The following is a 24,498-nucleotide window of genomic DNA, read 5'->3' as shown; positions in this document are numbered from 1 at the left end:
TCAAAATAAAAAATTGCAAAAAACATTTTAAACGTGAAAAAATAAAGAAATAAAATATCTGAACTGACATTTCATCAACAGATGAGCTAGCTTCCGGAGTTGGCCGATATGGTCTCACAAGATGTAGTTTCTCTTTAAATATCCTTCTTGAAAATGGCCTTGCAAATATATGTGTTGTCTTGTCTAATCATAAAAGATGCAGATGAGGCGTGTTGGCTGAGTTCTTAAAGTTTACTCCACAGCATGCTCGTCAATAACATCCCGCTGCCGGCATGTCTACATTCAACACTCTAAATGGGGTTAATGCACATGCTCTTCACTACTGTGGCATGCTGGGTAATGGAGTTCTTATGTTACCTGGCTCATAACATCACTATATATCTGCCTTAGGCCATCTAGAAGGCCTTACTGACAACGCACGGACGCTCGCATTGCTGAATCTGAAGGCTTCTGGCAGATTTGGTACAGCATGGCAACATAAACTAGCTGAATTCGGATTGGATCAAAACTCTATAAACTAAAAACAGCGCTGGAAGGAGCGTAGTATGATTGATTGATTGAGACTTTTATTAGTAGATTGCACAGTACAGTACATATTCCGTACAATTGACCACTAAATGGTAACACCCGAATAAGTTTTTCAACTTGTTTAAGTCGGGGTCCACTTAAATTAATTCATGGAGAGAATATGAATACTTGTAGATATTTAGGGAAAGTCCATTTAAAATTACTTTTATCTTTAATTATAATCATGATTTCTGGTTATGTTAGGCCATCAGAGAAGGCCTTGCTGGCCCTGACGGCACACCACTGTAGAATATTAAGAACCTATAAACAGTGCGCCTGATGTGGCTTCTCCTTTTACTTTTCAGACCAAAAAGAATGCGACAAACACCTCAAAATATGAATGCAAAATGGTAGAATCACATTTCTGCAGAACTTTGTTGTACAAATCCGCTTCCGCATCCGTACCACACACCCGTGTCTCTCGGGCTTTCTGCTCTGTAAACCCCACCCACTCTTCTTTGTACCACGTCTGCCTGGAGCGGCTGTAACGTAATAATCGTATCACTCAAAAGTGAAAATTCCACCCATTGAAGTACTTTCTATAGTTCAAGACTTGCGGTAATTTTAAAACAGCAATGCACATCGTAACGGTGGCTACAGTTTCAATGTTAATGGTTTAAAAAAAAAAAAGAAAAGGAAAACGTCTGCTGGGCCGGTTTGAAAATCTTAACGAGCCGTATTTTGGCCAGGTTTTAAATAAATACTCGTGTAGAGGTGTAGCATACTGCTGCATTATTTGTGTTTTGATAAACACATTTAAACTGTGAAATATTATCAGCAATAAAAATGTGTACCCAGTTTGGTGTTGAAAGGAAATCCGTCAGTGTGAATGACGTCCACAAAGGTGGCATCAGTCGTGTCCAGACGCACGGTCGCATTTGTGTCACTGAAATAAGGTTCAATTGGGTCCAGTCCTGCAAAGCAAAACACAACAACGATCCTGAAATGCAAGATGTACTGTATATACATGTATAAGACTATATATATTCTACTGTGTGTATATATACCACTACCGTGATTCTCAAACTATTGTACGTGTGTACCACTAGTGGTATGCGCGCTCCATCTAGTGGTAGCCAAAGAATCACTTAATTAAATCAAAGTTATTTTTTTGATTCATTACGTAGGTACAGTGTATCATTTTCAGACAGTGTTACTGTTCAAGCTGTGTGTAATGTTACAATGGCCGAAAATATTAAATAAAACCTAGGCCTGGTTTTTAATGCTTAGGCCTACTATGCTACTGTACTTTAATGTTGGTCATTATGGTGGTACTTGAATAGCAAAATGTTTTCTTAGGAGGTACTTGGTGATAAAACGTTTGAGAACCACTGTTCTGTATACTGTATATAAGAAATATATGTGAGCCATACTACTGAATGAGTGTAATTTGTTTGTTGTAAATCTTTCAAATACTAAGTTACATTTGTCTTTTTAAAACTCTAAATCTAAAAAATACACATTCAACTACTCAAAATCTGTATTTGTTCTTTTTACACAACTTTATTGCATTTCAAACAAGGTTTCTAAGATGAAGATAACTCTTTTGAGAAACAGGACAAAAAGTAACATAACAGGAATGAGTTTTAGCATAGAATTAACAGGACTGAATGACAACCCTATTGGACACCACTATAGTGTGAATTTTACCTACATTGTTTTGTTATTAAACTTGGCCCTGTTACGCAAAATCAACTTTGTTTTTACCTGTTGGTACCTGCTTATTTGGAATCTGCATAAGTCCCGGAAATTTTGAAATCAAACGTGGAGGCATTGCAAAGATATTTATAAAACAATCTTGCCTTCCCTCATACTTCCTCCAAACGGTCCGTGTAGAATTTGCTCCTTTTGTGACGTTGCTGCCATATGTAAGTGACATTAGTGGATTATCCATATATATAGTAGACATTTACTTAAACATCCTTGCGTGAGTCAGCCAATTTAAACTTGCGTAAAACCGGCTGTGCCACAACAACATGGCGACTATGAGACCCAACGAAGGAAAATTGCTTTAACCAGCACAAGTCATTCCACTGACTCCCTCATCTGAAGTAAAGAGTGTCTTACTTTTAACTAGTGATGGTCAGATTGAGCCTCGTGAGACATTGAACCACCTGAGCCGGACTGTTTCAAGAATTTCTCAAAGCTTCAATGCATGCTTCCGCACAAGACTACACCTGCTGGCCAAATGTATCACTACAAACAGCTTTATCTTAACCACATAAAGTGTAATGCATTGAATTGTTGTCAGTTTATGCAACTGCAGCATCTCTTCTTGTCTGTCAACAAAGCATCTCTATGTCTCTCTCTCCCTCTCCCTCTAATCCTAGTATGTAGTGTCTTGCACCTAGTGCAGGAGACTTTGATTTCCTTTATAAAATAAATTATTTTACAGTACATTTAATCCCGCATTCAGGGTGTGATCTATTAAAGATTTGCGAGTGTTAAAACTAGGGATGATGTTAGATAAGAAATTATCGAGTTTGAGCCCATTATCGAATCCTCTTATTGAACCAATTCCTTATCGATTCCAGATAGGTTGTTGTATATGGAAAAAACACAATATTTGGTTTAACAAAAGCTCACTTTTATTTTATAAGAATAAAATAAAATAAATAAATAAATATTGACTGTTACCCCCCTAAAAAAAAATATATATATATATATATATATTGACTGTTGTCACCTGAAGTATATTAAGTGGGATTTTTCAGAAAAACAAACATATACAGTAACACAAAAACCACCTGTCTCTGTGATCACTATAGGTGTATAAATAATAACATAGTGTTAAATAAAATCAGTCCCTTGGGCACAAAACTGAAAATAATACAGCTCTCCAAAAAGTGCACTTCTGCTGCTATTGGTACATACTAACTACACACACTATGACACTAGGAACACCACAGTCATCAATCAACAATTCTTCCCTTACATGAGACCGAAACCTGGCAATAATTGCATATTGCCTGTTCTGCCCTCACTATATACGTGTTGAGGTTATACAGCTTGGCAGACAGCTAAAAAACAATCCCAGACGTCTAATAAAGTTCCAAAGCAGATTAATCCATTTAGGCTCTTTATTGTTGTTGATCTTGCTTTGTCTTTTTCTATCTTTACTTTTGTCTTGCACTGGACTGTTATTTTATTTTAATTTTAAACTGAAATACACACAATGACAAATGTATAAGCTATGTGATTCAATTAACATACTGAAATGTAATACACAATATGTAAATATTAGCTTCACACAAATATACAGTACTATCTTCAAACAAATACTTCTGAGTGTTGAAACTATTTCGATGGTGGATATACACGACTGGCAGCCATTTTAAGTCCTCAAAACATCCATTGAAACAGTGCACAAAAATCGTTTTTCAATAGACATCTTACTATCAAATTGAAACACTTTCCACCTTAATATTGAGTTATATAAACAAGTTAAACAGTTTACTTACAGACTTATCTTTTCCAAAGCTTGTAGCAACTTGTCTACTTCTCAATTGTCTCATGAACTGAACTGACTCGCCAACCCGAAAGTGTCCAAACTAATGACGCGTAGTATTTTCATATCGCCACAAGTTGTCAGTAAGAGTCTACAATCAAATTGGCATAACATTGCGTCCCACAGGGCATTTCCTGTGGGAAGGGATTCGTTCTCAGGGATTCGAATAAAGAACCAACTCTTTTTCTTTACTATAGTGGTCTCGATAACTGGTATCGGTTCTCAAAAAGGGATTTGAGTCCGAGGATTCGGTTCTTTTCTTATCGAACAACCGGGAAAAACGGTTTCGAGCATCATCCCTAGTTAAAACATGTGCAAACTTGAGAGCATGCAACAATGATCTACTTAGCTGATGCGCAGAGGATTAGGTCTGTTAATTCATCAAAATAGTTCACACAATCCATTTAGCCGGTTTGTGTAATACTGAGGAGGATGGGAAATGTAATAATTTAGCTGATTTTAGCTACGCACAAATGGATGTGGCGAGAAGGAGGTGATCGGTGCAAAGACAGACAATAATGTGAAAACACTACACTTGTGCATGTGTCAATACATTCAGACTGTCAAAATTGAAAATATTAGCCATATTATGTATCCAGCAAATTACATTTATAGCGGCTGGATGAGTTAAGTGGATGATTTGAAGCGAAAAGGCACTGAAACAAATTCAATTGATTCGTTTTGGTGTCTGCTTATTGGCGTTCATTTTATCATATGGCAGATCAGGTTAGGTTACTTTATTAGTACCCGAAGGTAAATTTGTAATATAAAATATGTTATCAATAAATATCCTATTAAAAAATATATCTTGCATCGTGCATTTTCTTGCGTCTGGATCATTCGAGCAAGCGCACCATCACAGTTGTTTCAGGCGTTTTGGAAGATTGCAGATTATTTTTGTGTGCTGCATGTTCAACAACAAGACAAACAAACACATATTGGAGCATGATGTCATGAATGTGCAGCAAATATGTGTCTCCATGGTGACAGCAAGTAGTACACACACAATCATTTAAATATGGCGATCACTTTTGTACTTATCAATTGTACACACAGACTTAGGATACCACCCACTAATTGTACACATAATTGTATACTTTCTAGTTTGTACACACTATTTAGTACTTATTAGATATGGGTCTAAATTTTCTGGGGATGTAGATGCCAGTGATTGGGTGAAATTATGTAAGCATCAGTGTTGGGTTAGTTACTGAAAACCAGTAACTAGTTACAGTTACTAGTTACTTTATTTCAAAAGTAACTCAATTGGGACGGCGTGGCGAAGTTGGTAGAGTGGCCGTGCCAGCAATCGGAGGGTTGCTGGTTACTGGGGTTCAATCCCCACCTTCTACCATCCTAGTCACGTCCGTTGTGTCCTTGGGCAAGACACTTCACCCCTTGCTCCTGATGGCTGCTGGTTAGCGCCTTGCATGGCAGCTCCCGCCATCAGTGTGTGAATGTGTGTGTGAATGGGTGAATGTGGAAATACTGTCAAAGCGCTTTGAGTACCTTGAAGGTAGAAAAGCGCTATACAAGTATAACCCATTTATCATTTATTTATAATTACTAACTCAGTTACTTACACCAAAAAGTAATGCGTTACTGTGAAAAGTAACTATTGAGTTACTTATATATAAACTTTTTTTTCTCTTTTTTTTTTTAAGGCCCCCTTTAATGCCTTAAAAAATGCAAACATTCAGTACTGTTATTGCACTGGAGAATAATACCATCTGTTGATCAACTTGACATGCATTTGCATCACTGAACTCTGCTAAGCAATGTGGTCTACGTACAACACACAAAGACGAAGATATGTTTCAAAGGGCCAATTTGTTTCAGGCCAGAACAAATTGACAGAACTATTTTAAATAGCTGCTACATAACATACGTTTGTACATAAGCAAGAAACAGCATAATAACAACATAGCTGTAAACCAAGGAAGGCACACCCTACATACACAAAGCCTAACCAGGCATTTTTTTCTCTCAAAGAATTCTGAAATAAAATCATGTCTGAAGCCCAGAACACTACGCATTTCCCCAGTTTTAGTTTAGAGAAAAGGAAAGATTCGCCTGGCCCACTAGGATCCCTCTTTATGTTTGTGAACTTTATAGTCTATACATTTAGAGTGATGTGATAATCAAACACTCTAGAATTCTAGAATGAAAGAGCAACAGTATATAAGAGAATTGACAGAGTGTGTGTACTTTCGGTGCTGAATGATGAGCAGAAGCAGAGTTTAGTGTGTCTTCTTTAGCTTGCTTTCCATTTTTATGTACTCGCTGTCCAGGTGCCATTTGCTGTATCATGCTAATTAGCTGGTGACTCCACTGTAGAAATAGCCTGCATGTCTTCTAGCACAGACGCTGCAATGGCTCTATCAATGTTGTCCTGGCTAGCAGTGCCTTGTTAAAATCCAGCCGCTGTTGCTTAGGAGGTGTAGTGTGTCTCTCTTTACTAGCTTCGTCGAAGCATGTTGCTTTTGTAGCTGTTTCAGCAGATTTTAATTGCTGTTTTGGGCAGTAGATGGGATCTTTGATCCAAGACACAACTTACAACTAAAATGTTCTTTTCTTTGTGGTCGACAAAAGAAAAGTAATGACAATATCTCCATGTTAAGACATGGAGATATATTCGTCATGATGTCTTGTTAGTAAACACAGACAACCCCCCCCCCCACCCCCCCGCCCCACACACACACATACACACCCACAGAGTGCGCCTCTTCTCTGTCGCCTCTTCTGCAGCGCTCCAATAAAACACACTCAGATCTTCTCAGTTTCCAGCCGATACTACATAAAACATAACGTAAAATAACGCAGTAACGCATCATGTAGTAACGGTAACTGAGTTACTGAATATAAAAAATAACGCGTTAGGTTACTATTTACCGCCGAAAGTAACAGCGTAACGTACGGTAACGCGTTAGTCCCAACACTGGTAAGCATACATGTCAACCAACAGGTGGAAAGTTTACCTGTGATACGAGCAAGGCCGCTGATCCTGCTTCCAACTTCTCCAGCAATGTGAGCACCAAGGCTGTGACCGATGACGTAGAACTTCTCAGCTGTCTGCTTGTAGTTGCCCTGCGCAGCAAACGGGTACAGGTATGTTTCAATGCACTGCGATAACGACACTATCCTTCAGTCTTTCTGTATGCATCTTTGTTGATTTGTTTGCATGATTATTATGAAAACAAAATGGTACTAAACAACTCAATGCAATGTTATGAGTCTTCACGGAAAATAGCGCAGTAATTTGCAGTAATCCCTCGTTTATCGCTAGTAAATTATTCCGGATATGACCGCAATAGATGAATTTCGGCAAATTAGAAATTATTAATTATAACTTAAATATTTCCATAGCTGGAGGATAAAAAACTGTTTTTAACATAAAGAGAGCCCTCTAACATGAAATAACACCCTTTAGTCACCTTTACACTCTTCAATCCAATACAGTAATGCACGCTCTGCTCTGTCAAGTCCCATCTAGTGGCCAACACTACTGTATTATAGATAGTTTTGGGTAATTTAGCCATTTTTTGCTTGAAAATTCTTAATTGAGGCCAAAAATGCTTACACACCACACACTCCCCCAAAAATAATTATGTGGTGAATATTTGAAGTGCAATGTAGTGAAGGACGATTGTATTGATATGGGTAGTTTCTGTATCGTATTGATACTATTGTGATGGGTTCAACATTTTTCTTTTTCTCATAAATTTTGTGGTTGTTCGTTGTTGATATTGTTGTAATAATGTTATTTAATGTATAAAGCTAGTGAAATAGTCAATAACAGTTTTTCCTTTTTTTTCTCCTTATTTTGTACTATTGACTTTATTTGAATCAAACAATTGTATCCAATAAAAGGGAATACTTGTATTATTTGCTATTATTACATCACCTTGTTTTTTTATTTATGAGACATTTTTCTTCCACATATTTTTTTGCACATTTGAAAGTGTTTGCACAGTTGCTTCTAGTCACATATTGTACATACTTTATCCGTTTATGCTCCTTTTTTACATTTCATAAAAGTATCTTTAATGTATACTATGTACACTTACATTCTTATTGTCACAGTATAAGATACACTATTGTAATCGCACTGCTTAGAGAGTAAAATGTAACTTTGATGCTTTCTGTGTCTTGGACAATAAAGACTCCTGAATCTTAATTTTTCATAAAAAGGTTAATACAAATATTTAATACATGTATTCTTTGTTAAATTTTAAGTATAATCAATATTACCAAACATTTTTATATTTGAATACTTTGCCATCCATTAGAATGTACTGTATGCTGTCTGTGTACACATGCTGTTCATTCTGACTTGAACTGGAAGAGTGTTCCTGGTTTTGTTTACCATGAGAAATGTCAGCATGGATGCCACCTGGGCAGCCACCACCCTGCCATTATTGGCTGCTTGTGCATACTGACACTTTATTCCTTTCTTCCACTCCACAGCAATGCAGTTGATATTCTCCCACTTCAACATGTCCTGCAAACAGCAATGGAATTGTCAACTTTACTAAACAATACAGGCTTGCTCACTGAAATAAATAACACAGTACAGTAGATTCAGGCTATTAGGATTATGTTCCGAGACCACTCATGAATACCAAATCAAAGTGAATAATTTACATGTCGTTAAATATGTCTACGATGCTGCATTGAGGCACCTCCATGCGTCATGAAAACCTGCTCCTCAAACCTTCTTGCTAGCTTGATGTTGATGGTCTTCACTGATTTCTGATCAACCATTGCAATAAAGTGATTATTGCAATTATTAGATATGAATAATTCTAACCCAATAACGAGTGGTGTCCCGATCCAATATTGATTGGATCATCGGTCTGATGTCATCAAAAAAAATAAAAAAATTATATGTGCTTGAATGTAAAATCTATATGTATTTATGAAAAATACTTGTGCAATGCTGGACAGCCAATTAGCATCTAAATGTCCTCCAATAAGCACACAAGGTTGGTCTTTGCTTGTATTTTAGTCAAATCATTTACAAAAGGTAAACACGGTAGGCTATAGGCTACTAGGAGATAGCAGTTGCACACAATAGCATGCAAGCTATACAGTACATACGTAATAAAGTTTCCTTTGTTAAACAACATTGCATTCTAAAACATATTTGTCAATATAAAAAGGTAACAAATAATTATAGTTGCATATTACTTACACATACAAAGTCTCCAAGGCAGAAGCTTATTAGAAAGGATCCAACTAACATGTCCACACATACTTGCCAACCTTGAGACCTCCGAATTCGGGAGATGGGGGGGTGGGGGGTGGGGGAGGCGTGGTCGGGGGGTGGGGCAGGGGCGTGGTCGGGGGCGTAGTTAAGAGGGAGGAGTATATTTACAGCGAAAATCATCAAAAGTCAGTATATATATATATATATATATATATATATATATATATATATATATATATATATATATATATATATATATATATAAAATACTTGATTTTCAGTGAATTCTAGCTTTATATATATTTATTTTATTATATATATATATTTATTATATTATATATATATATATATATATATATATATATGTATATATATATATATATATATATATATATATATATATATATATATATATATATATAAAATAAATACTTGAATTTCAGTGTTCATTTATTTACACGTATACACACACATAACACTCATCTACTCATTGTTGTACTTGAAAGTGCAATGCTTTGCAGCCAGAAGCACAGCCTTATATACAAACCCCGTTTCCATATGAGTTGGGAAATTGTGTTAGATGTAAATATAAACGGAATACAATGATTTGCATATCCTTTTCAACCCATATTCAATTGAATGCACTACAAAGACAAGATATTTGATGTTCAAACTCATAAACTTTATTTTATTTTTTTGCAAATAATAATTAACTTAGAATTTCAAGGGCATGTTCACCACTGTGTTACATGGCCTTTCCTTTTAACAACACTCAGTAAACATTTGGGAACTGACGAAACACATTTTTTAAGCTTCTCAGGTGGAATTATTTCCCATTCTTGCTTGATGTACAGCTTAAGTTGTTCAGCAGTTCATTTTCAATGGGAGACAGGTATGGACTACAGGCAGGCCAGACTAGTACCCGCACTCTTTTACTATGAAACCACGTCGATGTAACACGTGGCTTGGCATTGTCTTGCTCAAATAAGCAGGGGCGTCCATGGTAACGTTGCTTGGATGGCAAAACCTGTATGTACCTTTCAGCATTAATGGCGCCTTCACAGATGTGTAAGTTACCCATGTCGTGGGCACTAATACACCCCCATACCATCACAGATGCTGGCTTTTCAACTTTGCGCCTCTAACAATCCGGATGGTTCTTTTCCTCTTTGGTCCGGAGGACAAAAACAATTTGAAATGTGGACTCGTCAGACCACAGAACACTTTTCCACTTTGTATCAGTCCATCTTAGATTAGCTCAGGCCCAGCGAAACCGACGGCGTTTCTGGGTGTTGTTGATAAACGGTTTTCGCCTTGCATAGGAGAGTTTTAACTTGCACTTACAGATGTAGCGACCAACTGTAGTTACTGACAGTGGGTTTCTGAAGTGTTCCTGAGCCCATGTGGTGATATCCTTTACACACTGATGTCGCTTGTTGATGCAGTACAGCCTGAGGGATCGAAGGTCACGGGCTAAGCTGCTTACGTGCAGTGATTTCTCCAGATTCTCTGAACCCTTTGATGATATTACGGACCGTAGATGGTGAAATCCCTAAATTCCTTGCAATAGCTGGTTGAGAAAGGTTTTTCTTAAACTGTTCAACAATTTGCTCACGCATTTGTTGACAAAGTGGTGACCCTTGTCCCATCTTTGTTTGTGAATGACTGAGCATTTCATGGAATCTACTTTTATACCCAATCATGGCACCCACCTGTTCCCAATTTGCCTGTTCACTTGTGGGATGTTCCAAATAAGTGTTTGATGAGCATTCCTCAACTTTATCAGTATTTATTGCCACCTTTCCCAACTTCTTTGTCTCGTGTTGCTGGCATCAAATTCTAAAGTTAATGATTATTTGCAAAAAAAAAATGTTTATCAGTTTGAACATCAAATATGTTGTCTTTGTAGCATATTAAACTGAATATGGGTTGAAAATGATTTGCAAATCATTGTATTCCGTTTATATTTACATCTAACACAATTTCCCAACTCATATGGAAACGGGGTTTGTACTACATACATACTAAATACACTAATGAAAACAGAGTTGTTCTACTAACTGTACTGTGCTTGCTGCTTACTTACTAAAAAAAAAAAAAACACTTACCTTTCACTATTTGAGTAGCCTTTGTTCTGCCATTTGCGTACTGGCGAGCGATCTCTGAATCCGGGAACATATGCTTCACGGATTTGTTGAAGACATCCGCAAATGAGAACGGGATGTTGCTTCCAGCTATCAGCATAGCCATCTTTGTCTCTGCATATGTTACACCATCGGGTCTCCATTTAGCGAGGTGGCCCATAATACTGGGGGCTGGGACCGGTGCTGCGCTGCCAACGCTTTGTGCTTCGCTGTCCGTTCATGACTGAGTATATCCGTTCGGCCACAGTGTTTAATGGAGAAGTCTGTTCTACAAAATTTACAGGCAACATACCCCTTCCCCTTCGAACTGCCCTGGATAAACTGAAATTATTGTTTCCATTCGTTTTGGACTCCTCTCTGAGCTGCCACCTTAACGTGGTAGAGGAGTTTGCGTGTCCCAATGATCCTAGGAGCTATGTTGTCCGGGGGCTTTATGCCCCCTGGTAGGGTCTCCCAAGACAAACTGGTCCTAGGTGAGGGATCAGACAAAGAGCAGCTCGAAGACCTCCATGACGAATAAAAATAAAGGACCCAGATTTCCCTCGCCCGGACGCGGGTCACCGGGGCACCCTTCTGGAGCCAGGCCCGGAGGCGGGGCACGATGGCGAGCGCCTGGTGGCCGGGCCTGTCCCCATGGGGCACAGCCGGGCACAGCCGGGCACAGCCCGAAGAGGTAACGTGGGGCCCCCCTCCAATGGGCTCACCACCCATAGCAGGGGCCATAGAGGTCGGGTGCAGTGTGAGCTGGGCGGAAGCCGAGGGCAGGGCACTTGGCGGTCCGATCCTCGGCTACAGAAGCTAGCTCTTGGGACGTGGAACGTCACCTCGCTGGGGGGAAGGAGCCTGAGCTAGTGCGCGAGGTCGAGAAGTTCCGGCTAGATATGGTCGGACTCACTTCGACGCACAGCAAGGGCTCTGGAACCAGTTCTCTCGAGAGGGGCTGGACTCTCTTCCACTCTGGCGTTGCTGGCAATGAGAGGCGACGGACTGGGGTGGCAATTCTTGTTTCCCCCCCGGCTCAGAGCCTGCACGTTGGAGTTCAACCCGGTGGACGAGAGGGTAGCTTCCCTCCGCCTTCGGGTGGGGGGACGGGTCCTGACTGTGGTTTGCGCTTACGCGCCAAACGGCAGCTCAGAGTACCCACCCTTTTTGGATTCGCTCGAGGGAGTACTTGAGAGTGCTCCCCAGGGTGATTCCCTCGTTCTACTGGGGGACTTGTTGGCAGTGACAGTGAAAGCTGGAGAGGTGTGATTGGGAAGAATGGCTGCCCGGATCTGAACCCGAGTGGTGTTTAATTATTTGACTTTTGTGCCCGTCACAAATTGTCTATAATGAACACCAAGTTCGAACATAAGGGTGTCCATATGTGCACTTGGCACCAGGGCACCTTAGGCCGCAGTTCCATGATCGACTTTGTAGTTGTGTCATCGGATTTGCGGCCTCATGTTTTGGACACTCGGGTGAAGAGAGGGGCGGAGCTTTCAACCGATCACCACCTGGTGGTGAGTTGGCTGCGATGGTGGGGGCAGATGCCGGACAGACCTGGCAGGCCCAAACGCATTGTGAGGGTTTGCTGGGAACGTCTGGCAGAGTCTCCTGTCAGAGAGAGTTTCAATTCCGACCTCCGGAAGAACTTTGAACATGTCACGAGGGAGGTGCTGGACATTGAGTCCGAGTGGACCATGTTCCGCGCCTCTATTGTCGAGGCAGCTGATTGGAGCTGTGGCCGCAAGGTAGTTGGTGCCTGTCGTGGCGGTAATCCTAGAACCCGTTGGTGGACACTGGCGGTGAGGGATGCCGTCAAGCTGAAGAAGGAGTCCTATCGGGTTCTTTTGGCTCATAGGACTCCTGAGGCAGCGGACAGGTACCGACAGGCCAAGCGGTGTGCGGCTTCAGCGGTTGGACATGGGAGGAGTTCGGGGAAGCCATGGAAACCGACTTCCGGACGGCTTCGAAGCGATTCTGGACCACCATCCACCGCCTCAGGAAGGGGAAGCAGTGCACTATCAACACCGTGTATGGTGAGGATGGTGTTCTGCTGACCTCGACTGTGGATGTTGTGGATCGGTGGAGGGAATACTTCGAAGACCTCCTCAATCCCACCAACACGTCTTCCTATGAGGAAGCATTGCCTGGGGAATCTGTGGTGGGCTCTTCTATTTCTGGGGCTGAGGTTACTGAGGTAGTTAAAAAGCTCCTCGGTGGCAAGGCCCTGGATGAGATCCGCCCGGAGTTCCTTAAGGCTCTGGATGCTGTGGGGCTGTCTTGGTTGACAAGACTCTGCAGCATCGCATGGACATCGGGGGCGGTACCTCTGGATTGGCAGACCGGGGTGGTGGTTCCTCTCTTTAAGAAGGGGAACCGGAGGGTGTCTTCTAACTATCGTGGGATCACACTCCTCAGCCTTCCCGGTAAGGTCTATTCAGGTGTACTGGAGAGGAGGCTACGCTGGATAGTCGAACCTCGGATTCAGGAGGAACAGTGTGGTTTTCGTCCTGGTCGTGGAACTGTAGACCAGCTCTATACTCTCGGCAGGGTCCTTGAGGGTGCCTGGGAGTTTGCCCAACCAGTCTACATGTGCTTTGTGGACTTGGAGAAGGCATTCGACCGTGTCCCTCGGGAAGTCCTGTGGGGAGTGCTCAGAGAGTATGGGGTTACGGACTGTCTGATTTTGGCGGTCCGCTCCCTGTATGATCAGTGTCAGAGCTTGGTCCGCATTGCCGGCAGTAAGTCAGACACGTTTCCAGTGAGGGTTGGACTCCGCCAAGGCTGCCCTTTGTCACCGATTCTGTTCATAACTTTTATGGACAGAATTTCTAGGTGCAGTCAAGGCGTTGAGGGGATCCGGTTTGGTGGCTGCAGGATTAGGTCTCTGCTTTTTGCAGATGATGTGGTCCTGATGGCTTCATCTGGCCAGGATCTTCAGCTCTCGCTGGATCGGTTCGCAGCCGAGTGTGAAGCGACTGGGATGAGAATCAGCACCTCCAAGTCCGAGTCCATGGTTCTCGCTCGGAAAAGGGTGGAGTGCCATCTCCGGGTTGGGGAGGAGACCCTGCCCCAAGTGGAGGAGTTCAAGTACCTCGGAGTCTTGTTCACGAGTGAGGGAAGAGTGGATCGTGAGATCGACAGGCGGATCGGTGCGGCATCTTCAGTAATGCGGACGCTGTATCGATCCGTTGTGGTGAAGAAGGAGCTGAGCCGGAAGGCAAAGCTCTCAATTTACCGGTCGATCTACGTTCCCATCCTCACCTATGGTCATGAGCTTTGGGTTATGACCGAAAGGACAAGATCACGGGTACAAGCGGCAGAAATGAGTTTCCTCCGCCGGGTGGCAGGGCTCTCCCTTAGAGATAGGGTGAGAAGCACTGTCATCCGCGGGGAGCTCAAAGCAAAGCCGCTGCTCCTCCACATCGAGAGGAGCCAGATGAGGTGGTTTGGGCATCTGGTCAGGATGCCACCCGATCGCCTCCCTCGGGAGGTGTTTAGGGCACGTCCGACCGGTAGGAGGCCACGGGGAAGACCCAGGACACGTTGGGAAGACTATGTCTCCCGGCTGGCCTGGGAACGCCTCGGGATCCCCCGGGAGGAGCTGGACGAAGTGGCTGGGGAGAGGGAAGTCTGGGCTTCCCTGCTTAGGCTGCTGCCCCCGCGACCCGACCTCGGATAAGCGGAAGAAGATGGATGGATGGATGGATACTGTACAGATAAATATATTGCACTTTTAGGAGTCTCTGCAGATTTTCTGAGCCCTGGTCAGGCAGCGGCTTTTTTGCCATCGCCTCGATAGGAGGAAGAGGAGTCCTGATGATATTTTCCGCCGTCCTCACCACTCTCTGGAGAGACTTCCAGTCTGAGGCACTGCAGGCTCCAGTCCAGACAGAGATGCAGTTGGTCAGTAGGCTCTCTGTGCCTCTGTAGAATGTGCTGAGAATGGGGGGAGGGATCTGTGCTCTTTTCATCTGACGCAAAAAGTGTATGCGCTGCTGAGCTCTTTTTACAAGAGCTCAGCAGGGACCAGGTCATATTGTCAGTTATCTGCACCCCCAGGAACTTGGTGCTACTTACCATCTCCACTGCTGTGCCGTTGATGAAGAGTGGAGTGTGGCTGGACTGGTGCTTCCTGAAGTCGACGATGATCTCCTTGGTCTTGTCGATGTTCAGGACCAGGTTATTGGTTCTGCACCAGTCAACCAGATGGTTCACCTCTTCCCTGTAGTCCATGTTGTTGTTGTCACGGATGAGGCCCACTACTGTAGTGTCGTCCGCATACTTCACAATGTGGTTAGTAGTGGACCTGGCGCAGCAGTCATGGGTCATCAATGTGAACAGCAGCGGACTCAGGACGCAGCCCTGGGGGGAGCCGGTGCTCAGGGAGATGGCACTGGAGGTGTTGTTGCCCACTCTCACAGACTGGGGTCTGTCTGTGAGGAAGTCAAGCAGCCAGTTGCATAGGAGGGTACTGAATCCAAGGGGGGCCAGTTTGCTCACCAAGTGCTGCGGGATGATTGTGTTGAATGCCGAGCTGAAGTCCAGAAACAACGTCCGCACGTGTGTGTCCTTTCCTTCCAGATGTTCTAAGCTCAGGTGGAGTGCAGAGGAGATGGCCTCCTCTGTGGAGCGGTTAGGGCGATAAGCAAACTGGTATGGGTCGAATGTGGGGGGAAGTCCGGAGACAATGTATTCCTTTACCAGCCTCTCGAAGCACTTCATTACAGATGTTTTTTGGGATAAGGTAAACATCTGTTCAGTATTTTAACATAAAGTGTTTGACTGTGAGGCATTAAAAGCCACAAAATGCAACGGGTCCATCAGACCCACAAACACTGGCTGAGTAACAACAATATGAACACCACACAAGGATTAAGATCATTGTCCGGCTGCTATGAGGAATTATAGTGTCATTACAATAAACAGGCTACAATTTAAAAAAAAAAGTTTTCATAAAAATGTTTGAAAATGCTCCGATGAAGTTACACTAGCCATACTGTGCTGTAGGTGGCTCCGGGTGAGCAAATTAAGCGCCCTTTTTGACTTGCAGTAAACTCGCCTAACTCATTGTAAACAAACATGGCGTCAATCGTGTGACATGTCTTACTGTTTCAGAGGAATACTTTTTACATTCTATCTGAACCAGATGTTGCGCAAACATTTTGCGAGGTGTGAAAGAACAACATTGTGATTCAACACATCAAACCTTATCAGCCACCTGAATGTGTTTTGAAAGAAGGGTGTGCACAAACTACAGTTAGAATGATAGATAAAACAGGTGATTGGTTATCAGTCTCAGTATCTTTCATGAAGAGCAGGAAGTTATTGGATTGAAGAAAAAAATATTGTGCATCCCTATTTATGTAGATATTTATGTATTTCATTATTTGGGACCATTTTGAACAGTGTTAGAGTTTAGAATAAGGGTCAAGTTGGGTAAATTAAATTAGGTATAGTTACTGGTGTTATGCTAGGATTTAGTTTTTCGGTGAGCATCTGGCTAAAATATTCAGAAACACTAGAAACTTTGCCTGCACTTACTCTTAAAATGTTGACTGCCACCTGCAACCAGTGCTTGAAGGTGATGCGTATGAAATTATGTCTTGTTTTACTGATGAATTACACAAATATTGCACATACGGTTAACTAGCAAACACGGTTTTAGTTTATCATTAACAACTACAAATTTGTGTGAAATGTATGATCTTCAAAATACCGGGTGAATGTGGTCCCCCGGGTCAAGGAAAGAGTTTCACTTCACAAAAAATATTAGTCTAATGCAAAAATATGAATCAAACCACTAACTAGTTGTTTCCAATGTTACAATACACTAATTTTTCTTTGAAATATGAAGTAAATAGTGTTTCCAACCTTGCAAAGCTCTTGGGGCCAATCCTCCTCTCCGTTTTGCAGATAACCAGGAATGATGATTCGAGTCTTTCTCGTACCAGCGTAGTTTGAAGCGTGGATGGTTTCATCGATCTTGATCTCCTGGAGGTGTAAGCAGCTATGAGTTAACCAAGAAAACTGCACCATCAAGGTATTTAGGAATGTAAAAACAAAAAACAGAGCTTTCTTGCCTGGAAGTAGCGATTCCTCGGGGTGAATAGAAGAAAACGAGTGCCCATCTGGTCAGCGTGCCATGGCAGGACACTGGCCGGTCTCTGGGAAGTGCCCCCCCATGGAGGCAGGTCGTTAAAGCAGCCAAGCTCCCCTAAACAGACCTCAGCAGCTAAAAACATGGAGTACATTTACTGTAAGTAAGAGGATTACTGTCGCAGATCCTTTTTTTGTTATCAATGCTTACAGTAAATGTTCTGCAATGTGTGGTCACATGAACTCATTATTTTAAGAAGCTTCATATTTTATTCAATGGACATTATGTTGTACCTCCTTTTTCCTGTGAGGGTGCATTCCCAGCACAGATGGTCAGTAGTCAGACGGAAGCAAGAGAAGAAAACAGTCCATGTTGTTCGCCTTATTATTTCTGCGTCCTCTACAGGACCACTAATAGGGTCTGATCTATTAAAGTTTTGAGTGTATTAAACCACGTAAAAACGTCATAGCACATAAAAAATGATCTAGAAAGTATGTGCTCTCAGGATTTGGTCTCTAAAATGAGCAAAATAGTTCACACAATCCATTTGGCGTGTCTGCCTTCATGTATTTGCAAAATATTTGATGATTATTAAATAGCGAGTGAGGAGGAGATGCAAATATAATCCTTTAACTGGTTTTGTGTTTATATTGAGCAATTATTGAATGTACGTGCAAACTGGCACAAATGGTCACGGTCATTGAGGAAACGATCACTACAAAGACAGATGATGGAGATGGAATCTTCTGTCCGTGTGAACACATTTGGACTGTCAGAAACAAACATATTAGACGTATTGTCGTTTCAGCAATATCATTTTATAATTGTATACCTGTTGGATGACTTTGGGGGTTGATCCGAGCCAGTAGACACCAAAATGAATTTGACTGATCCATTTTGGTGAGTTATGACAGAGCTCCAATCAGAAAAACTCTTTTGTCGAGTAGGGTTCTTGGATTTATTTTTATTGAATTTATTTTAACCTCCAAATCAAAATTGTGCAATGTAACAAGTTACATGCCACAACAGCGACAATTGCTCTGTCCCACCCATCAGACGCCGAGCGTCTCTGGAAGTGTATGAAAAGTGAGCGTGGTGTCTGCTGTCCTGGACCCTGAGTTTATGCATGATGTTTGGATGATCTGTCTGAGGATGAATCTCGTTTTGCAATCTTGAAATAAATATATATATACAGTATTTTATATATATATACAGTATATATATGCAGTATATATACAGCATATATATGCCTCCTCTCTGAGCTGCCACCTTACCGTGGTAGAGGAGTTTGCGTGTCCCAATGATCCTAGGAGCTATGTTGTCCGGGGGGTTTATGCCCCGTGGTAGGGTCTCCCAAGACAAACTGGTCCTAGGTGAGGGATCAGACAAAGAGCAGCTCGAAGACCTCCATGAAGAATAAAAATAAAGGACCCAGATTTCCCTCGCCCGGACGCGGGTCACCGGGGCCCCCCTCCGGAGCCAGGCCCGGAGGCGGGGCACGATGGCGAGCGCCTGGTGGCCGGGCCTGTCCCCATGGGGCCCGGCCGGGCACAGCCCGAAGAGGCAACGTGGGTCCCCCCTCCAATGGGCTCACCACCCATAGCAGGGGCCATAGAGGTCGGGTACAGTGTGAGCTGGGCGGCAGCCGAAGGCAGGGCACTTGGCGGTCCGATCCTCGGCTACAGAAGCTAGCTCTTGGGACGTGGAACGTCACCTCGCTGGGGGGGAAGGAGCCTGAGCTAGTGCGCGAGGTCGAGAAGTTCCGGCTAGATATAGTCGGACTCACTTCGACGCACAGCAAGGGCTCTGGAACCAGTTCTCTCGAGAGGGGCTGGACTCTCTTCCACTCTGGCGTTGCAGGCAATGAGAGGCGACGGGGCTGGGGTGGCAATTCTTGTTGCCCCCCGGCTCAGAGCCTGCACGTTGGAATTCAACCCGGTGGGCGAGAGGGTAGCTTCCCTCCGCCTTCGGGTGGGGGGACGGGTCCTGACTGTGGTTTGCGCTTACGCGCCAAACGGCAGCTCAGAGTACCCACCCTTTTTGGATTCGCTCGAGGGAGTACTTGAGAGTGCTCCCCCGGGTGATTCCCTCGTTCTACTGGGGGACTTCAATGCTCATGTTGGCAGCGACAGTGAAACCTGGAGAGGCGTGATTGGGAAGAATGGCCGCCCGGATCTGAACCCGAGTGGTGTTTTGTTATTGGACTTTTGTGCCCGTCACAGATTGTCCATAATGAACACCATGTTCAAACATAAGGGTGTCCATATGTGCACTTGGCACCAGGACACCCTAGGCCGCAGTTCCATGATCGACTTTGTAGTTGTGTCATCGGATTTGCGGCCTCATGTTTTGGACACTCGGGTGAAGAGAGGGGCGGAGCTTTCAACCGATCACCACCTGGTGGTGAGTTGGCTGCGATGGTGGGGGCGGATGCCGGACAGACCTGGCAGGCCCAAACGCATTGTGAGGGTTTGCTGGGAACGTCTGGCAGAGTCTCCTGTCAGAGAGAGTTTCAATTCCCACCTCCGGAAGAACTTTGAACATGTCACGAGGAAGGTGCTGGACATTGAGTCCGAGTGGACCATGTTCCGCGCCTCTATTGTCGAGGCAGCTGATTGGAGCTGTGGCCGCAAGGTAGTTGGTGCCTGTCGTGGCGGAAATCCTAGAAGCCCTTGGTGGACACCGGCGGTGAGGGATGCCGTCAAGCTGAAGAAGGAGTCCTATCGGGTTCTTTTGGTTCATAGGACTCCTGAGGCAGAGGACAGGTACCGACAGGCCAAGCGGTGTGCGGCTTCAGCGGTTGCGGAGGCAAAAACTCGGACATGGGAGGAGTTCGGGGAAGCCATGGAAAACGACTTCCGGACGGCTTCGAAGCGATTCTGGACCACCATCCGCCGCCTCAGGAAGGGGAAGCAGTGCCCTATCAACACCGTGTATGGTGAGGATGGTGTTCTGCTGACCTCGACTGCGGATGTTGTGGATCGGTGGAGAGAATACTTCGAAGACCTCCTCAATCCCACCAACACGTCTTCCTATGAGGAAGCAGTGCCTGGGGAATCTGTGGTGGGCTCTTCTATTTCTGGGGCTGAGGTTGCTGAGGTAGTTAAAAAGTTCCTCGGTGGCAAGGCCCCGGGGGTGGATGAGAGCCTTAAGGCTCTGGATGCTGTGGGGCTGTCTTGGTTGACAAGACTCTGCAGCATCGCGTGGACATCGGGGGCGGTACCTCTGGATTGGCAGACCGGGGTGGTGGTTCCTCTCTTTAAGAAGGGGAACCGGAGGGTGTCTTCTAACTATCGTGGGATCACACTCCTCAGCATTCCCGGTAAGGTCTATTCAGGTGTACTGGAGAGGAGGCTACGCCGGATAGTCGAACCTCGGATTCAGGAGGAACAGTGTGGTTTTCGTCCTGGTCGTGGAACTGTAGACCAGCTCTATACTCTCGGCAGGGTCCTTGAGGGTGCCTGGGAGTTTGCCCAACCAGTCTACATGTGCTTTGTGGACTTGGAGAAGGCATTCGACCGTGTCCCTCGGGAAGTCCTGTGGGGAGTGCTCAGAGAGTATGGGGTAACGGACTGTCTGATTTTGGCGGTCCGCTCCCTGTATGATCAGTGTCAGAGCTTGGTCCGCATTGCCGGCAGTAAGTCAGACACGTTTACAGTGAGGGTTGGACTCCGCCAAGGCTGCCCTTTGTCACCGATTCTGTTCATAACTTTTATGGACAGAATTTCTAGGCGCAGTCAAGGCATTGAGGGGATCTGGTTTGGTGGCTGCAGGATTAGGTCTCTGCTTTTTGCAGATGATGTGGTCCTGATGGCTTCATCTGGCCAGGATCTTCAGCTCTCGCTGGATCGGTTCGCAGCCGAGTGTGAAGCGACTGGGATGAGAATCAGCACCTCCAAGTCCGAGTCCATGGTTCTCGCTCGGAAAAGGGTGGAGTGCCATCTCCGGGTTGGGGAGGAGACCCTGCCCCAAGTGGAGGAGTTCAAGTACCTCGGAGTCTTGTTCACGAGTGAGGGAAGAGTGAATCGTGAGATCGACAGGCGGATCGGTGCGGCATCTTCAGTAATGCGGACGCTGTATCGATCCGTTGTGAAGAAGAAGGAGCTGAGCCGGAAGGCAAAGCTCTCAATTTACCGGTCGATCTACGTTCCCATCCTCACCTATGGTCATGAGCTTTGGGTTATGACCGAAAGGACAAGATCACGGGTACAAGCGGCAGAAATGAGTTTCCTCCGTTGGGTGGCAGGGCTCTCCCTTAGAGATAGGGTGAGAAGCACTGTCATCCGCGGGGAGCTCAAAGTAAAGCCGCTGCTCCTCCACATCGAGAGGAGCCAGATGAGGTGGTTCGGGCATCTGGTCAGGATGCCACCCGATCGCCTCCCTCGGGAGGTGTTTAGGGCACGTCCGACCAGTAGGAGGCCACGGGGAAGACCCAGGACACGTTGGGAAGACTATGTCTCCCGGCTGACCTGGGAACGCCTCGGGATCCCCCGGGAAGAGCTGGACGAAATGGCTGGGGAGAGGGAAGTCTGGGCTTCCCTGCTTAAGCTGCTGCCCCCGCGACCCGACCTCGGATAAGCGGAAGAAGATGGATGGATGGATGGAGTATATATCTGCGTATATAGATGGATAGATAGACAGATAGATAGATAGATAGATAGATAGATAGATAGATAGATAGATAGATAGATAGATAGATAGATAGATAGATAGATAGATACATAGATATATATATATATATAGATATATATATATATATATATATATATATATTATATCATATATACATATCATATATATATATATATATATATATATATATATATATATATATATATATATATATATGTATGTATATATATATATATTTTTTTTTTAATATATATATGTATATATATATATATATATATATCCAACATCAAAACATGTCAAGACACTTTCGCAAACCAGTCACACACTTTTCCGGCTTCAAAATAAAAGCGCAACGCTATACATCCGGTTTAACTACATTAACAAAATAAAAATGTCTTGCATTACGATCATGCTTTGTCGGATATGTTTTGTAATGTTATTGTGTGATAATTGCACATAAAGAAATGCTAGTACATCAGTTGAGGAATGTGGGGGTGGGTTAGAGGACTGAATATTCATTTTTATAAATTAGTAGAGAAGGTTGAAACATTGTAATGCCGCTATATGAAGACCATTAACTTGTACAACAAGTAATGCAAGTGCTCCTAAAGCAGGAATACAAATTCTGTATTTCTACAAAATCTGGTAAGAAACCAACACACAACAGGCATTTATTTTTTAATTGTCATTAAATCATGTTTGTCCTTTTTTTGTTGAGCTGTTTAAAAACGTATCATGTTTAAAACACATTTCATTAAAGCAAATTAATTGTCCATTCATGGTGTTAAAACTTGAAAATGATCTGTCAAGGGTAAACTTACTAATGATGAAAAATTATATCTATCTTAATCTTAATTTTGAGTGAACTATGAAAAAAAATGCGATTAACCGCGAATAAATATTTTATAAATATATATTTTAATCGTGTGACAGCCCTAATATATATAATATTTAGGGACAAGCGGTAGAAAAAATGGATGGATGGATTTATTTGTTGGCGTTATGAGAATAAGGCTGAGCAGAAAGCACATCAAAAATGTACGTATTTATAAGCATGATTGATTTTCATAGTAATTAATGACTGACACACCACTAATATATTGTCATGTTTTGAATGTTGTTTTGATTTTAAACTCACTTGTCATACCAGCTGGCAAATATGACCAACGAGTAAACCTTAATGTCATAAGACTAGCAGCAAACAGACTTCATTACAATTTACAGTACTACATTTCATTAATGATTAGACACCTAATCTACTTTTAAAATTCACGTATACTAGCCATGTTTTAAATGTGTTTTTTTGTTTAAAAATTGCTCATCATACAGGCTACTTCATGGCTGTAGAAAATTACAATGCGAGACTATCAGTAAACAGGCCTTACTACAATTTATTACATTTGATGAATGACACTAATCGGGATTAAGCCATACTACTCAATACATGAAGATTTTACAGCAGAAAAACTCAAAAAACAAATTTTCATTTAAAATCCATAGATGACTCACCATATGATGCACCAGCAAGTAAGCAGAGCACGACTAAATACTTCATGGGTGACATCTGTTTGGAGTAAAATGACAAGAAATTATGTATTTGCAGAAATACATTTTAAAAAAGACATAAACAATAATTGGTTGCATTTACCGTGAGGTTTGGCATAAAGATGTGTAGAAGGGTATGGCTTGACTCCTTTAAATAGTGTAACTAACCGCCCATTAGTCATGAGCTCGTGGGAAACAAGCAGCTGATAGTGGAGAAAAATACGAATAATGTACACGTAGTCAACATGTGCTGCATACATGAAGCAATTTAACCTTGACTGTAGTACATTTTGTTATCAGTATTGTCTGGAGAAACTTTAATGGATCGGCCCACCTGTCGTTAGTCAACAAATCTATGAAAAATTGCAGACATAACATTTTATCTGATTGGACTTGCAGTATTATCTACAGTTGTATAAACTGTAACCCATTTTAGGTATTCACACCGATTTGTAAAATCTTGACTTTCCACTGGTGAGTTGATATCATTAAAATGATTTAGAAGATTCTTCATTGTCATTTATAACTGTTCCGTACTAGACAACAACCATTTAGATTAGTTTAGTTTTTTAGGAAATTATAATAACAAAAAAAACAACAATATTGTACAGACATAGAAAACAAATACTTCATAAAGAAAACATAATAAAAACAATACATAATGATTAGATTTTTCATATCTGAAAATGATTGGGAAGAAATGAAACTTATTTACTCTAATTAAATTAAATATCTTGCTTCCTTGTCATTATAATTGTTATAATAATACACCGGAACCGGAGTGTGTATTCAAATGATCGTGGCATCA

At 42.7% G+C, this 24,498-nt stretch overlaps 1 protein-coding gene across 1 annotated transcript in view; it reads right to left on the bottom strand.

Moving 5' to 3' along the window:
- Positions 1 to 23,882, bottom strand: part of LOC133608558 (inactive pancreatic lipase-related protein 1-like) — a 43,092-nt gene extending 19,210 nt beyond the window's left edge. Inside the window, exons 1-7 of the mRNA XM_061963871.1 lie at positions 23,794 to 23,882; positions 23,655 to 23,709; positions 17,497 to 17,648; positions 17,288 to 17,407; positions 8,442 to 8,576; positions 7,054 to 7,162; positions 1,362 to 1,481 (exon numbers count right to left, since the gene is read on the bottom strand). Coding sequence (XP_061819855.1) covers positions 1,362 to 1,481; positions 7,054 to 7,162; positions 8,442 to 8,576; positions 17,288 to 17,407; positions 17,497 to 17,648; positions 23,655 to 23,709; positions 23,794 to 23,808 — 706 coding nt within the window. The 5' untranslated portion in view covers positions 23,809 to 23,882. The remainder of the gene's footprint in view (positions 1 to 1,361; positions 1,482 to 7,053; positions 7,163 to 8,441; positions 8,577 to 17,287; positions 17,408 to 17,496; positions 17,649 to 23,654; positions 23,710 to 23,793) is intronic.
- Between the last annotated feature and the right edge of the window lie 616 nt (positions 23,883 to 24,498).

This window comes from Nerophis lumbriciformis, linkage group LG02 (assembly GCF_033978685.3).
Source record: "Nerophis lumbriciformis linkage group LG02, RoL_Nlum_v2.1, whole genome shotgun sequence".
Lineage (NCBI taxonomy): Eukaryota > Metazoa > Chordata > Actinopteri > Syngnathiformes > Syngnathidae > Nerophis > Nerophis lumbriciformis.
This window is presented reverse-complemented; position numbering and strand designations above follow the sequence as displayed.